General features: G+C 41.6%; 6 protein-coding genes across 6 annotated transcripts; 2 read left to right on the forward strand and 4 right to left on the reverse strand.

Annotated features, from left to right (window-relative positions):
* The first annotated feature begins 97 nt into the window (after positions 1–97).
* Positions 98–894, forward strand: awd (nucleoside diphosphate kinase). The gene is made up of 2 exons (XM_064696838.1): positions 98–286; positions 475–894. Exons 1-2 carry the CDS (start codon positions 113–115, stop codon positions 805–807), a joined length of 507 nt encoding a protein of 168 aa, XP_064552908.1. The 5' UTR covers positions 98–112; the 3' UTR covers positions 808–894.
* Positions 888–1,725, reverse strand: LOC135438471 (uncharacterized). The gene is made up of 2 exons (XM_064696797.1): positions 1,082–1,725; positions 888–1,023 (listed from the first exon to the last, which is right to left on the reverse strand). The coding sequence occupies exons 1-2, from the start codon at positions 1,723–1,725 to the stop codon at positions 909–911; spliced, it is 759 nt and encodes a 252-aa protein (XP_064552867.1). The 3' UTR covers positions 888–908.
* Positions 1,726–1,743: 18 nt separating this feature from the next.
* Tbca (Tubulin binding cofactor A) lies at positions 1,744–2,379 on the reverse strand. The gene is made up of 2 exons (XM_064696839.1): positions 2,028–2,379; positions 1,744–1,967 (listed from the first exon to the last, which is right to left on the reverse strand). The coding sequence occupies exons 1-2, from the start codon at positions 2,234–2,236 to the stop codon at positions 1,844–1,846; spliced, it is 333 nt and encodes a 110-aa protein (XP_064552909.1). The 5' UTR covers positions 2,237–2,379; the 3' UTR covers positions 1,744–1,843.
* Positions 2,380–2,991: 612 nt separating this feature from the next.
* Positions 2,992–6,042, reverse strand: eEF1alpha2 (eukaryotic translation elongation factor 1 alpha 2). The gene is made up of 4 exons (XM_064696692.1): positions 5,987–6,042; positions 4,499–5,398; positions 4,227–4,432; positions 2,992–4,160 (listed from the first exon to the last, which is right to left on the reverse strand). Exons 2-4 carry the CDS (start codon positions 5,319–5,321, stop codon positions 3,801–3,803), a joined length of 1,389 nt encoding a protein of 462 aa, XP_064552762.1. The 5' UTR covers positions 5,322–5,398; positions 5,987–6,042; the 3' UTR covers positions 2,992–3,800.
* Positions 6,043–8,325: 2,283 nt separating this feature from the next.
* LOC135438392 (nucleolar protein 16) lies at positions 8,326–9,296 on the reverse strand. Its single transcript, XM_064696695.1, has 3 exons — positions 9,119–9,296; positions 8,767–9,057; positions 8,326–8,710 (listed from the first exon to the last, which is right to left on the reverse strand). Exons 1-3 carry the CDS (start codon positions 9,214–9,216, stop codon positions 8,470–8,472), a joined length of 630 nt encoding a protein of 209 aa, XP_064552765.1. The 5' UTR covers positions 9,217–9,296; the 3' UTR covers positions 8,326–8,469.
* Positions 9,297–9,469: 173 nt separating this feature from the next.
* Positions 9,470–11,111, forward strand: CstF50 (cleavage stimulation factor subunit 1 Cst50). Its single transcript, XM_064696693.1, has 4 exons — positions 9,470–9,545; positions 9,604–10,468; positions 10,530–10,871; positions 10,941–11,111. Exons 1-3 carry the CDS (start codon positions 9,475–9,477, stop codon positions 10,866–10,868), a joined length of 1,275 nt encoding a protein of 424 aa, XP_064552763.1. The 5' UTR covers positions 9,470–9,474; the 3' UTR covers positions 10,869–10,871; positions 10,941–11,111.
* The last annotated feature ends 289 nt before the right edge of the window (positions 11,112–11,400 follow it).

The raw sequence follows: 11,400 nt of genomic DNA on the forward strand, positions 1-11,400 counted from the left end.
ATAAAATCATCATATTATACTCCAAATTTTTCTGGTAGTTTTGCACTGCACATTAGGTATTTTCATAGTTTCCCAATATGGTCATACAACTTAAATGAACAACTCAACACTGATGATTGCTTCTCTCTTGGCATTTTATTCCCTATTCTCATTCGCAATGGCCGCCAACAAGGAACGCACTTTCATCATGGTTAAGCCCGATGGAGTCCAAAGAGGACTCGTCGGTAAGATCATTGAGCGTTTTGAGCAAAAGGGCTTCAAATTGGTAGCAATGAAGTTCGTGTGGGTGAGTAAAGCCGGCCGCATAATTGAATTAAGAAATCAATAAGTACGCGTGTGCAATTGTCGTATTTAACCTCAACATGGCATGGGGTCGCCCTTGCTTACATTATAAATGACCGGTTGAGGTTATATATATGCATACATCTGATTTTAGAGGTCATGAAAATGCTAACAATACTGATTTAATTGCAGGCTCAAAAGGACTTGTTGGAGAAGCACTATGCTGATCTGTCTAGCCGCCCCTTCTTCCCCGGTTTGGTCAACTACATGAACTCCGGTCCAGTGGTTCCCATGGTGTGGGAGGGCTTAAATGTGGTCAAGACCGGCCGTCAAATGTTGGGCGCTACCAACCCAGCTGATTCCCTGCCTGGCACCATCCGTGGTGATTTTTGCATCCAGGTTGGCCGCAACATCATTCATGGCTCTGACGCTGTCGAGTCCGCCGAAAAGGAGATTGCTCTGTGGTTCAATGAGAAGGAGCTAGTTAGCTGGGCTCCAGCCGCCAAGGACTGGATTTACGAATAGATTCAGCATGCAAGTGCATGAATCTGTGCGCCACTCACATAAGTCTAACAGCGATTCTTTTAAAGAATAAAAATTCCACATAATATACCCATACGTTTGTTTTATTCACATTTATATCGGGCCCACTGTGCAGTGGGCATATCAGCTGGCAATACCCAACCGTTGGGTATGCTGCTACCGCTCTTGCCGTAACTTATATAGGAGTCCCAAATGATTCTATATGGCAAAAAACGTATTAGCAAATTCGGCTACTTTAAATTCTCAATAAACTTACCGCCGTTGTATCAATTCTTGTGTTTTTCGCTTTTTGTCCAAATTCCCTTGCTTTAAAGGCACCGTAGAGCTTCCAAATATAACTCCGGCCCATTGCGCCTCGCAGTTGGTAGGGGCTTCTTTATTGATTTCATCGGTACACTCCTGCAGCACACTTCGCCAAACTGTGCGCATTCTGGACAGTTTTTCAGCCAAGTCTTTGTTGCCACCACGAGCTTTGTACAATTGTTCCAGCAAGTCAAATGTGTGCAACATATTTTTGGCATCGTGCTGCTTTTTGAGTGTGATGTGTTCCGCTCTCTTCTGAGCCGGCAAATGTGCTGCAGCTGCTATATTTAACTTGGAAGGTAACGCTTTATCTTTTACACATTTTAGAGTATCCCTTTTTACGCTCCTTTGCAGCTTGGCCCTTTGTTTGGCCCGCTGTCGTCTTCGTTTACGTTTGAGTTGAATGCGTGCAATTTGGTCACACGGCAATTCCTTTAGCTTCGCTAACAAATTTGTGGTCTGCCACTTCAACTGGCGAGACTTCTTCAAGTCCAAGTCACTTGGTGACGCATTGCTCAAACCTTCCAAAAGCTGTAAATTTTCTATGACATTATTAATATCTGTCTTTATTTCGCTTAGTTTGTGACCTTGCGGCATTTTATCTATAAGTGTTGGTTAACGTTGCAAATAGTTTTATTAAGTGTGGGGTGCTTGTATTGAATTTTAACAGGGAAGAGTATGGTTACAATGTGGCTGCATCGAGTCAGCTGACAGCCTACGATTGTAAAGCAGATTCGGCTTCTACTAGCACCTCGGACGCTTTTGTGTAGGCCTCCGTTTCTTTGAGATCCAGTTCATCCTGTAGATATTTTTGCAGCACTTCGAACTCCTTTTGCAATCTGTAAAAAATCACACCGTTATTGTTGACCGCAAATTGGTATCATTAAATGATGACTCACCTGCGCTTTGAGTCTGGTATCATCATTTGGCACTCCTGTATCACCTCTTCCTGTTTGCGCAACACATGATCATCGGCGCCTTCATTTTTGAATTTATCCAGACGTGCCAGCTCTGTGTTTATCTCCCTCTCATAAACTGTCTTCTCCTTGGCCAGGCGCTTCACAACACCCGTTTTAATAACCAACTGCCTAATACGTGGATCTGCCATTTCTGTTCTTTTATTGGTCTATTATTATTTGTACACTCCTAAATAATCTTTATGTGTCAATATTAATTGACGTTTTTAAATTATTTAATATATTTGTCTCCAATTTCCGCACAGCCGGCTGAGCTTTCTTGCTGTATTGTTTAGAAACGCCGCCTGTGAGTCAGCTTGCAGCGTTGCCACACTTTCCAGCTTACCTTGTGGCCATTCACAATAGTTACCGTTCTGAAAAAAAAAAACTGTTACGTATCAAACGAGCGGCAGTTCGAATATTAAATTTAAAAATGTTTTACTGCTAAAAGTAGATCCAGTTTTTGGCTTATTAACCTGGTAACCAGCTGAAAACCAGTAAATCAGTAAACGGTCTAGTGGGCTCGACCAATAGATTTTTCCCTAGATTGTTCACTTTGTTAAAAGCTAAAACCTGTCAACTGAAACAACCATTACATTGTGTGTAGTTATTTACGGTTAAGCATTCTTTATTTTTATTTTGTCAATTAATACATTAAAAGATCATTTTTTTGTTTTTTAAGCAACGTTTTCTGTATCCATGAATGATTTTCTGCTGTGGGTTACATTAGTAAGTTTCATAGTAATGACAATGAATGCACTATGTAATGTTTTGTTATGTGGTAAATCGTTTATGAGAAACATTTGGTTAAAGTATGCAAATGCCAATGAGACTCGATAGAACATTTAGAATGTTTACAAAACCGCATGATTATGTTTTATGAATATTTTTATAATACTTCTTAAGCATTTGTCTTTTTTTTCTTTTTTGGGAAAAATTTTGAATTCATTGCGAATGTAGTCTTGGGTTTTTTTTTAAGTATTGTTAGTTGCAGAGTGGTTTATAACTAAATTCTGAAATTGCTTTATATAATATAGATTTTAAATCGAATGCCTCCGACTGACTTATCAAAAGTATAAAAAGTGTTTAAAATCCTTTGATTGAAATAATGATTAATGGTTTAAAATTATGTTGTGATGGATAAATGAGTGACAAGTGGGGTCGAAGTGGGGGGCTGGGCTAGCAGCAAACTTCAGTGGCGATTATATTCTGATTATGTTCAATGCGAGACTGTTTCCTGCGAAACGATTTGCGGTGGCGAAACAAGTTTAGATAGTTATAGTATATAATGATTATGAATATGATGGCGACCGATTTTGAGTACGCATGCGGGAATGATTCCAGACGACCAATGTTTCCAGGCGCCTCGCCGTCATCTCGTACAGCTGGCGTGAGGTGGATGGTGGATGTGCCTAGAGGTCGACCCATTATTGTTGGCGTACATATACCCTCGCAAATTGTATGTGTGTTTATAATAAATTGTAATATTTCCTCAAGTTTATATAATATTTGAATGCAGCAGTAAATAGTTGTAGTTAATGATGGTGTTTGATACGCCACGGACTTTGTGTTTAGCCCCTGATTCGGTTTTGATCGTCTATGATTAATAGATACTATAAATTTTAAGTGTGTTGTTGCTCTTGCCATTTGCTTTTCGAGTGTTTGAGTGTTGTTGTTTTTGTTGTTATTTGAATTACAAGTCTGCAGACACCCTAGTTATTTCTTCTTCTGCGCCTTCTCAGCTGCTTTTGTTACTTTGCCCGAGGTCGTTTCTTTAAAGTTCACCGATTTGATGACACCGACCGCAACAGTCTGACGCATATCGCGCACTGCAAACCGACCCAGCGGCGGAAATTCTTGGAAGCTTTCAACGCATAGAGGCTTGGATGGAACCAGCACTATGATGGCCGCATCGCCCGATTTGATGGCCTTCGGTTCGGTCTCGGTGGTCTTGCCAGTACGGCGATCGCACTTCTCCTTGATCTCGGCAAACTTGCAAGCAATATGTGCCGTATGGCAATCCAGCACAGGGGTATACCCATTAGCAATTTGCCCAGGATGATTGAGAACAATTACCTATGAAAAGCAAAACATTTAGGATGCCATTAAAACGATTAACTTTTATATTTAAATCCGACCCACCTGAGCAGTAAAATCGGCAGCACCACGTGGAGGATTGTTCTTCGAATCTCCGGCCACGTAGCCGCGACGCAACTCCTTTACCGAAACGTTCTTTACATTGAAGCCTACATTGTCGCCTGGCATGGCCTCGGTCAGTGCCTCGTGATGCATCTCAACCGACTTGACCTCAGTGACCAAATTAACGGGAGCGAAATTTACCACCATGCCTGGAACGAAAGATGGGGAATTTGTAGGTAGCAACAGAGCTACACACAGCTGGAATCCTAACATACCTGGCTTGAGAATACCCGTCTCCACACGACCGACTGGCACTGTGCCGATGCCACCAATCTTGTAGACATCCTGCAGAGGCAGACGCAACGGCTTGTCAGTGGGCCGCTGGGGCGGCATAATCGCGTCCAGCGCGTCAATCAAGCACTTGCCCTCCGTTTTTCCCTCTTTGCGTTCGACGGTCCAGCCCTTGAACCAGGGCATCTTTTCGGATGGCTCGAGCATGTTGTCGCCATGCCAGCCAGAAATGGGCACAAAAGCGACTGACGCCGGATTATACCCGATCTTCTTGATGTACGAGGAGACCTCCTTTTTGATCTCTTCATAGCGTGTCTCGCTGTACGGCGGCTCCGTGGAATCCATCTTGTTAACGCCCACAATGAGCTGCTTGACGCCCAGCGTAAAGGCCAACAGCGCATGCTCACGCGTCTGGCCATTCTTTGAGATGCCGGCCTCAAATTCGCCGGTGCCAGCGGCAACAATTAGCACAGCACAATCGGCTTGCGAGGTGCCGGTAATCATGTTCTTGATGAAATCTCGATGACCGGGCGCATCAATGATGGTCACATAATACTTGGCCGTCTCAAATTTCCAGAGCGCAATATCGATGGTAATGCCGCGCTCGCGCTCAGCCTTCAGTTTGTCCAGCACCCAGGCGTACTTGAACGAGCCCTTGCCCATCTCCTGGGCCTCCTTCTCGAACTTCTCAATTGTACGCTTATCGATGCCGCCGCATTTGTAAATCAAATGGCCGGTGGTAGTCGATTTTCCCGAATCGACATGGCCAATTACAACGATGTTAATATGAATCTTCTCCTTGCCCATGATGCTATGTAATCAACGACTCCTGGGTCTCTGAGCTCCAATTATACGTTGGTTTCCTTTTAGTAGTTTTATAGAACCTGAATGCAAATTACATACACATATATATATAGAGATATATATATATCAAATTTGGAGAGTGGGTGACAATATAGAGAGTGAGAGAGAAAAAGCAAAGGCGTGTGCTATAAGGACACGAGTGAGCATAGCCAGGACTTGCATATGTATGTGTGTATGTTTCTACGTATATGCATGCGTGAGTGTATTTATGTATGACATAGGTGTTGGTGTGGGCGCGACTCTGTTGGCAGTGTAGAGACGAAAATGTTACAGCTATGTAGGTGTATATACAGTGAAAGCTCTTTCGAGCGGATATCTACTGTCTTAAGATTGCTATCCTGCTAGGAGATTTGTCCACTTTAGAGATATCTTAACCAAGAATTCCATTTAATTTTCATATTTTTATGAATGTTAAGAATAATTAATAAAAAAAAAAACTTCGCCAAGCAAAAGACTAATGTTAGAAAACCCAAGCAAAAGGATTCAAACCAATAAATTGACCGGCTTAAGAAGTTGTACGGTCAAGAGGAAACTGTCCAATATTAGAGCCTTCACAGTATGTGCATGTAAACACATTTAATTTAACTTCATTTGCTATAGAAACTCACCTGAAAATCGCGTGAAATTTAACTTGCTGCTTACAGGCGCTCCAATTGGCGATGTACTGAAAATATGAATAAAAAAATGATTTGCCATTTGTCGAGTAATAGGAAATATATCTTAGTATAAGAGACGGTAAATAAAATGTATTATTTTGCAAAAATCCAATATTTGGTTACATGAATATTAATATTACCAATTGCGGCCGACACGTCTGAACGTTAGTAAATGCCCGGAAAATCTGGACGATAGGTATGCAAGCAAGTCTCAATGCTCGACGAGAAAAAAATCAATAATGAACCCAGACAAACGACGAGAGCCTCTGGAGCTGAAAAGCGAGACAGCCGAGTGGCGACGTTGCCGAATGCACTCCCCACAGTCCCTACCCCCGCCACATGCAGTGCACGGAAAATATACGGCCCGCACTCTTAAGGCCAGCCCTTGCACAAGAATTAAAACCAGGTTAGCTATACATACACCTGCTGACAATGGGCTTTATAATTGTAGTGTAACAATAATTTAACAACAATTATAAATCAATTTATTTTAAGAGGCAAAGAGCAGGAGGAGGCGATAAAAATCAATGCTGGTGGTAAAAACGGGTTGCAAGGGTATTTGTAAATTTTGCTCACCGCAGGCATTTGCCGCATTCGTGTGCTCTTTTCTGTGTTCTGAACGGAAAATTCGCGATTCAAAAGGGTGAAAAACTGCACATGCACACACATACGCAACACAGGCATGCAGAGACATAAATGCCGCCGCTGCTTCGTGTTGCACTTGGTGCTCATCGTTTCCGTTGGTCGCAGTCGTCTTTGATAAACTTGCAAAAACAACAAGGAGACAAACATGCACGCATACATGCAAACATATGTGTGTGCAGGCATATGTATGTGCGTGTGTGCACTGGCTGTTTAGCGTGATTTATTTTCTAGCCTAGAAACAATTTTTACTTGCACTTTTTCTTTAGTTATTTTTAACTACACACTAGTGTGTGTGAGTGCATTTGCACACAAGTGCAAATTGAAAAGAAGAAGAACCTTAAAGGGAAATGTAAAAATACTTTGCCATGCAGCCTCTTTGCAGTACACTAACAGAATTGCACGTAAATCTATTGAAATACACATACATACATACACATGCATGAAATATGTATTATGTTAACTCTGTTTAAATTTGGCAACATACATATGTAACTGTGCAGCAAGCACACGCACTCACACACACGCAAACACATGGGAATCTGCGACTTTTGCAGACACGGCCGCCATTTTGGAATTTGCCAGAGAGCTGGGCATACTTATATACATACATACATATATCTATATGTATGCATGTATACTGTACGTTAAATGTCTACATATATAGACAGAATTCTTTGCACACATCCATTTACATATGTATATACATAAGTATGTTATGTATTAATAAAAATTATAATTTGTTATTTTTTTGCCATCAATTTCGCATACTTGTGTACGTAGGCATTTAGATACCGTTACACACATAAGCGTGTATGCATGCACGTATTATGCAAAACCTCACAATCGAGACACCGGCCGGTAAACACACGAAATTTAAGCCGACTCTCACACTTTAAACAGTTCGAAATACACAACAATAATAAACATTTAAAGCAGCCCGAGAACTTTTTTGTCATTAAGCACACAAAAAATTAATCGATGGATATTGGTGTAAGCGTTATTTAAGGATTTTATGAAAGCTGCACGGACCTTCTCTGTACGTGCACTTACCTCGAAACCAGAAAACGGAAAGACCGAAATCGTCAGAGACAGGCAGTCGGTTGACGATGAGACCGAGAGACGATCCGAGCCGATGCACGATGATGCAACGCCGAATGGCTGACAGAGTAGCCACCAACTGGGGCAAGGGATAGACATGGGATGACAAAATTGAGAATTGCGGGTAATTTTAAAAGTCAACAGTGATTGACAAGGCAATGTATTTTTGATTACGCTAGGAAGAAGAAGAGCACTTGAGTTGCCGTTAGCTGTTCGTGGCGGTCAGCTGTTTGCTTCTTAATGTGTGTAAGGAACGTAGATTTTATTACGGTAGAATCTCTACAAACGTATAGCATTTTTAGACGGACATATCCTCAAGCCAGCATATTTTTATTGAACGAATACTTTCAAAAGACATTTAAATTATGCTGTTTGTCCGTATTTTTACATAAAAACGTTTTTTGTAGAACAAAATTATCCATAGTATTTCGAAAGGTAGCCTATCAAACAAAAATTGAACTTAAATCTTCGGTAATCGGCAGACTGCCATTTGTGAGTGGGGAAACTTATGTAGCAATGAAAATTACGTGTTCCTGTGGGCATTTCCCTTATTTAGTTTGATAAAAAATTTCTGTAATATACTTTAATATAATCAACACAGAAATTAAGTTTCTATCAGAAATTACTTATACATTTGTATACATCTATATGTACTGTATATGCTTATATTCTATTCTAGGTCACAGCAACAATTATTTCCATTCACTGTCCGACTCGTATTCTGGCCAATCTGGTTTAACGCCCGTAGGAAGCTTTTTTTGCTCCAGATATTCATTGAATTGTTCTGGTATGGACATGAATCTGCGTATTTTCAATCGAAATTGCCTCCACGTCCATTGGCCATGATTGCGACGATCTGTTACCATGGCCTTGTAGTTGAACTTGTGTTTGTTGAGGAAATATGAGAGCTCCTTTACCACACCCTTGGGTAGTCTAAAAATGGTATTTATGAAGCATGATAACCAAGAAGAGATATCAAATTTGCTTACCTGAACTCTGGATCGGCTCTTCGATCAATTGCCATCTGTTCTAGGTCTTGAACGACATGCCCGCGTTTTGGTTTTTCAGGCTCTGGTTCTGCGGCCTTAGAGCCTAGCGCCGCCAGCTCCTCTTCGTCGAGCTCCTCCTCCATGAAGCCATTCACAAGTTTAACAGCCTCAAGCCTTTCGCGTTTATAGTTCGGTATGCCCACCGACTTGTTTGGATCGCTGGCCAACCCCATTTCACTGAAATTGGTACCCACGCGTTTACTTTCCAGCCACAATTTCTTCATTTCGGGACTGTCAAGTGAGCATGTTTTATTAGGGGCAACTGAATATGCTTGCGCGCTGGGGAACTTACTCCTTGATGTTTCCAGTGGATTTTCGTGTTTTGTTCATTGTTTTGCGATTGACATTGTAGCGGTAACGCTTACGCACGTGATTCTTGCGAATTTTCATTTTTTCTCTTTAAGATTGTTAAAAATGGATGCTATGAAAACAAAACAATTGCACGTGTTGCAGCTGTGTGTTATCGAAATTTAAAGCAATCTAAATTAGGATTGCGACACGTTATTTCGTTTGGAGGCTGATTATCGATAGTTTAACAACATAAGAGAAGGTAACTGCTATCGATAGCTCCTTTTTAAAGTAAACATATCGATGCACAGACGTTTTTAATGTTTGCTCACATCACTAACTTTATATTTATAAGGAAAGATGCGCGACGAGATTTTGGATCCGCATAATTTGGTTAAAAACCGGGAAATATTATACCGGTTAATGATAAGGTAAGTTACAATTCACCAATTATAAAGCGTATTAGTTATTTGAAGTCTCTATGTGTAGCCAGTTAATGTACGATGGCTTGGAAAAATTTGCAATGGAGCTGTCAATGCTGGTCAAGGCGGATCAATGTGCGCCAAGTGAGCGTCTGCTGCATGTCATGATCTCGGGCATGCAGACAATGGCAGACAAAGATAAAGCCAATGCGGATGATGTGCTGCCTGGCATTGATCTAGAATTTGAGCCGGAGGCATCTGCACTAGCGCCAGAGCCGCATTCCTATGAAACTGCCTATGTTACCTCGCACAAGCAGGCCTGCCGTGCTGGTGCCTTCAGCTTTGATGGCTCCCTGGTAGCCACGGGCAGTGTGGATGCTAGCATAAAAATATTGGATGTGGAGCGCATGTTGGCCAAATCCGCGCCAGAGGATATCGAGCCTGGCCGCGAACAGCAGGGCCATCCAGTTATTCGCACACTGTATGATCACACGGATGAAGTGTCCTATCTGGAATTTCATCCAAAGGAGCACATACTAGCGTCGGCCTCTCGCGATGGCACCGTGAAACTCTTTGACATTGCCAAGCCGTCGGTGAAGAAAGCTCACAAAGTTCTCACCGACTGTGAGCCGGTGCTTTGCGTCTCCTTTCATCCAACTGGCGACTACATAGCCATTGGCACAGAGCACAATGTGCTGCGTGTTTATGACGTGCACACGACGCAGTGTTTTGTTAGCGCCATTCCATCGCAGCAGCACAAGGCAGGCGTCACATGCGTAAAGTATTCGCCCACAGCAAAGCTCTATGCAACGGGAAGCTTTGATGGCGATATCAAAATCTGGGACGGCATCAGTGGGCGGTGTATAAACACTATTGCTGAGGCTCACAGCGGGGCGGCCATTTGCTCCTTGCAGTTTACGCGAAACGGAAAGGTAAATCCTTGATGGTATTTATATGATTACCAGTTTTAATACCTACCCATTTTTGTTGTAGTACTTGCTTTCATCTGGCATGGACTCGATTGTTTACCTGTGGGAGCTTTGCACCAGTCGGCCCATACAGACATATACGGGCGCCGGCACCACCGGCAAACAGGAGCATCAAGCGGAAGCTGTATTCAATCACACCGAAGACTATGTGCTGTTCCCAGATGAGGCAACAACGTCTTTATGTTCCTGGAACTCGCGTAATGGCTGTCGCCTGACACTCAACTCTCTGGGCCACAACGGACCTGTGCGCTACATAACCCACTCGCCCAACGCGCCCGCTTTTCTCACCTGTTCCGATGATTTCCGAGCACGTTTTTGGTATCGCCGTGCTAATAATCAATAGTTGGTAGGATTCTAATTAAACTTTTAAAACTATTTTACAATTAAAATATTAACTCGATTTTATAATTTTCAGAAATGTGGGGACAGTACTCGGTTACAGGGTCTGCCGTAATCATACCGTCCCGCATAGGTATGCTATATATTCTGATAGTTGTCAACCCGTCGCTAGATGGCGCCAGCGTTTCTCTATTGAGTGACAATATATAAAATATTTTAAATAAAAAAAATGCTATTTGAGACTAGATTTCAAAATGGTTGATAAACGACAAAACAAAAAATTTTTTTTTACAATTTTCTAAGTTTTATTTGTAATCTATTGTAGGTGTTATTGTAGTTACTATAAAAAAAACAAATTTTAGAAGCTTCTGAGGGGGTTCCAAATTTTTTTTAAGAATATGTCTGTCAAAACTCGTCTAAATTGATTCAGAATATAAAAAAATATTTTTATCGAAATTATTTTTTAAAAAATTAGATAAATTGATACTTTATATTTTAGAATCTTATTAATATATTAAGTAGAAGTTGCCTCTTAC

This window comes from Drosophila montana, unplaced genomic scaffold (genome assembly GCF_035044405.1).
Source record: "Drosophila montana isolate Dmon_TW-CO22-7 unplaced genomic scaffold, ASM3504440v1 contig_3848_1, whole genome shotgun sequence".
Classification (NCBI taxonomy): domain Eukaryota; kingdom Metazoa; phylum Arthropoda; class Insecta; order Diptera; family Drosophilidae; genus Drosophila; species Drosophila montana.

Bases quoted from the DNA above. Each gene is read 5' to 3' on its own strand.
- awd (XM_064696838.1), top strand. From the start codon at position 113: ATGATTGCTTCTCTCTTGGCATTTTATTCCCTATTCTCATTCGCAATG. The intron at 287-474 runs GTGAGTAAAGCC...ATTTAATTGCAG, and splicing joins TAGCAATGAAGTTCGTGTGG to GCTCAAAAGGACTTGTTGGA.
- LOC135438471 (XM_064696797.1), bottom strand. From the start codon at position 1,725: ATGCCGCAAGGTCACAAACTAAGCGAAATAAAGACAGATATTAATAAT. The intron at 1,024-1,081 runs GTAAGTTTATTG...TTTGCCATATAG, and splicing joins CAAGAATTGATACAACGGCG to AATCATTTGGGACTCCTATA.
- Tbca (XM_064696839.1), bottom strand. From the start codon at position 2,236: ATGGCAGATCCACGTATTAGGCAGTTGGTTATTAAAACGGGTGTTGTG. The intron at 1,968-2,027 runs GTGAGTCATCAT...GATTTTTTACAG, and splicing joins ATACCAGACTCAAAGCGCAG to ATTGCAAAAGGAGTTCGAAG.
- eEF1alpha2 (XM_064696692.1), bottom strand. From the start codon at position 5,321: ATGGGCAAGGAGAAGATTCATATTAACATCGTTGTAATTGGCCATGTC. The intron at 4,433-4,498 runs GTATGTTAGGAT...CTTTCGTTCCAG, and splicing joins GACGGGTATTCTCAAGCCAG to GCATGGTGGTAAATTTCGCT. The intron at 4,161-4,226 runs GTGGGTCGGATT...TGCTTTTCATAG, and splicing joins CTGCCGATTTTACTGCTCAG to GTAATTGTTCTCAATCATCC.
- LOC135438392 (XM_064696695.1), bottom strand. From the start codon at position 9,216: ATGAAAATTCGCAAGAATCACGTGCGTAAGCGTTACCGCTACAATGTC. The intron at 9,058-9,118 runs GTAAGTTCCCCA...CTCACTTGACAG, and splicing joins TCCACTGGAAACATCAAGGA to TCCCGAAATGAAGAAATTGT. The intron at 8,711-8,766 runs GTAAGCAAATTT...TACCATTTTTAG, and splicing joins AGAGCCGATCCAGAGTTCAG to ACTACCCAAGGGTGTGGTAA.
- CstF50 (XM_064696693.1), top strand. From the start codon at position 9,475: ATGCGCGACGAGATTTTGGATCCGCATAATTTGGTTAAAAACCGGGAA. The intron at 9,546-9,603 runs GTAAGTTACAAT...CTCTATGTGTAG, and splicing joins TTATACCGGTTAATGATAAG to CCAGTTAATGTACGATGGCT. The intron at 10,469-10,529 runs GTAAATCCTTGA...TTTTTGTTGTAG, and splicing joins AGTTTACGCGAAACGGAAAG to TACTTGCTTTCATCTGGCAT.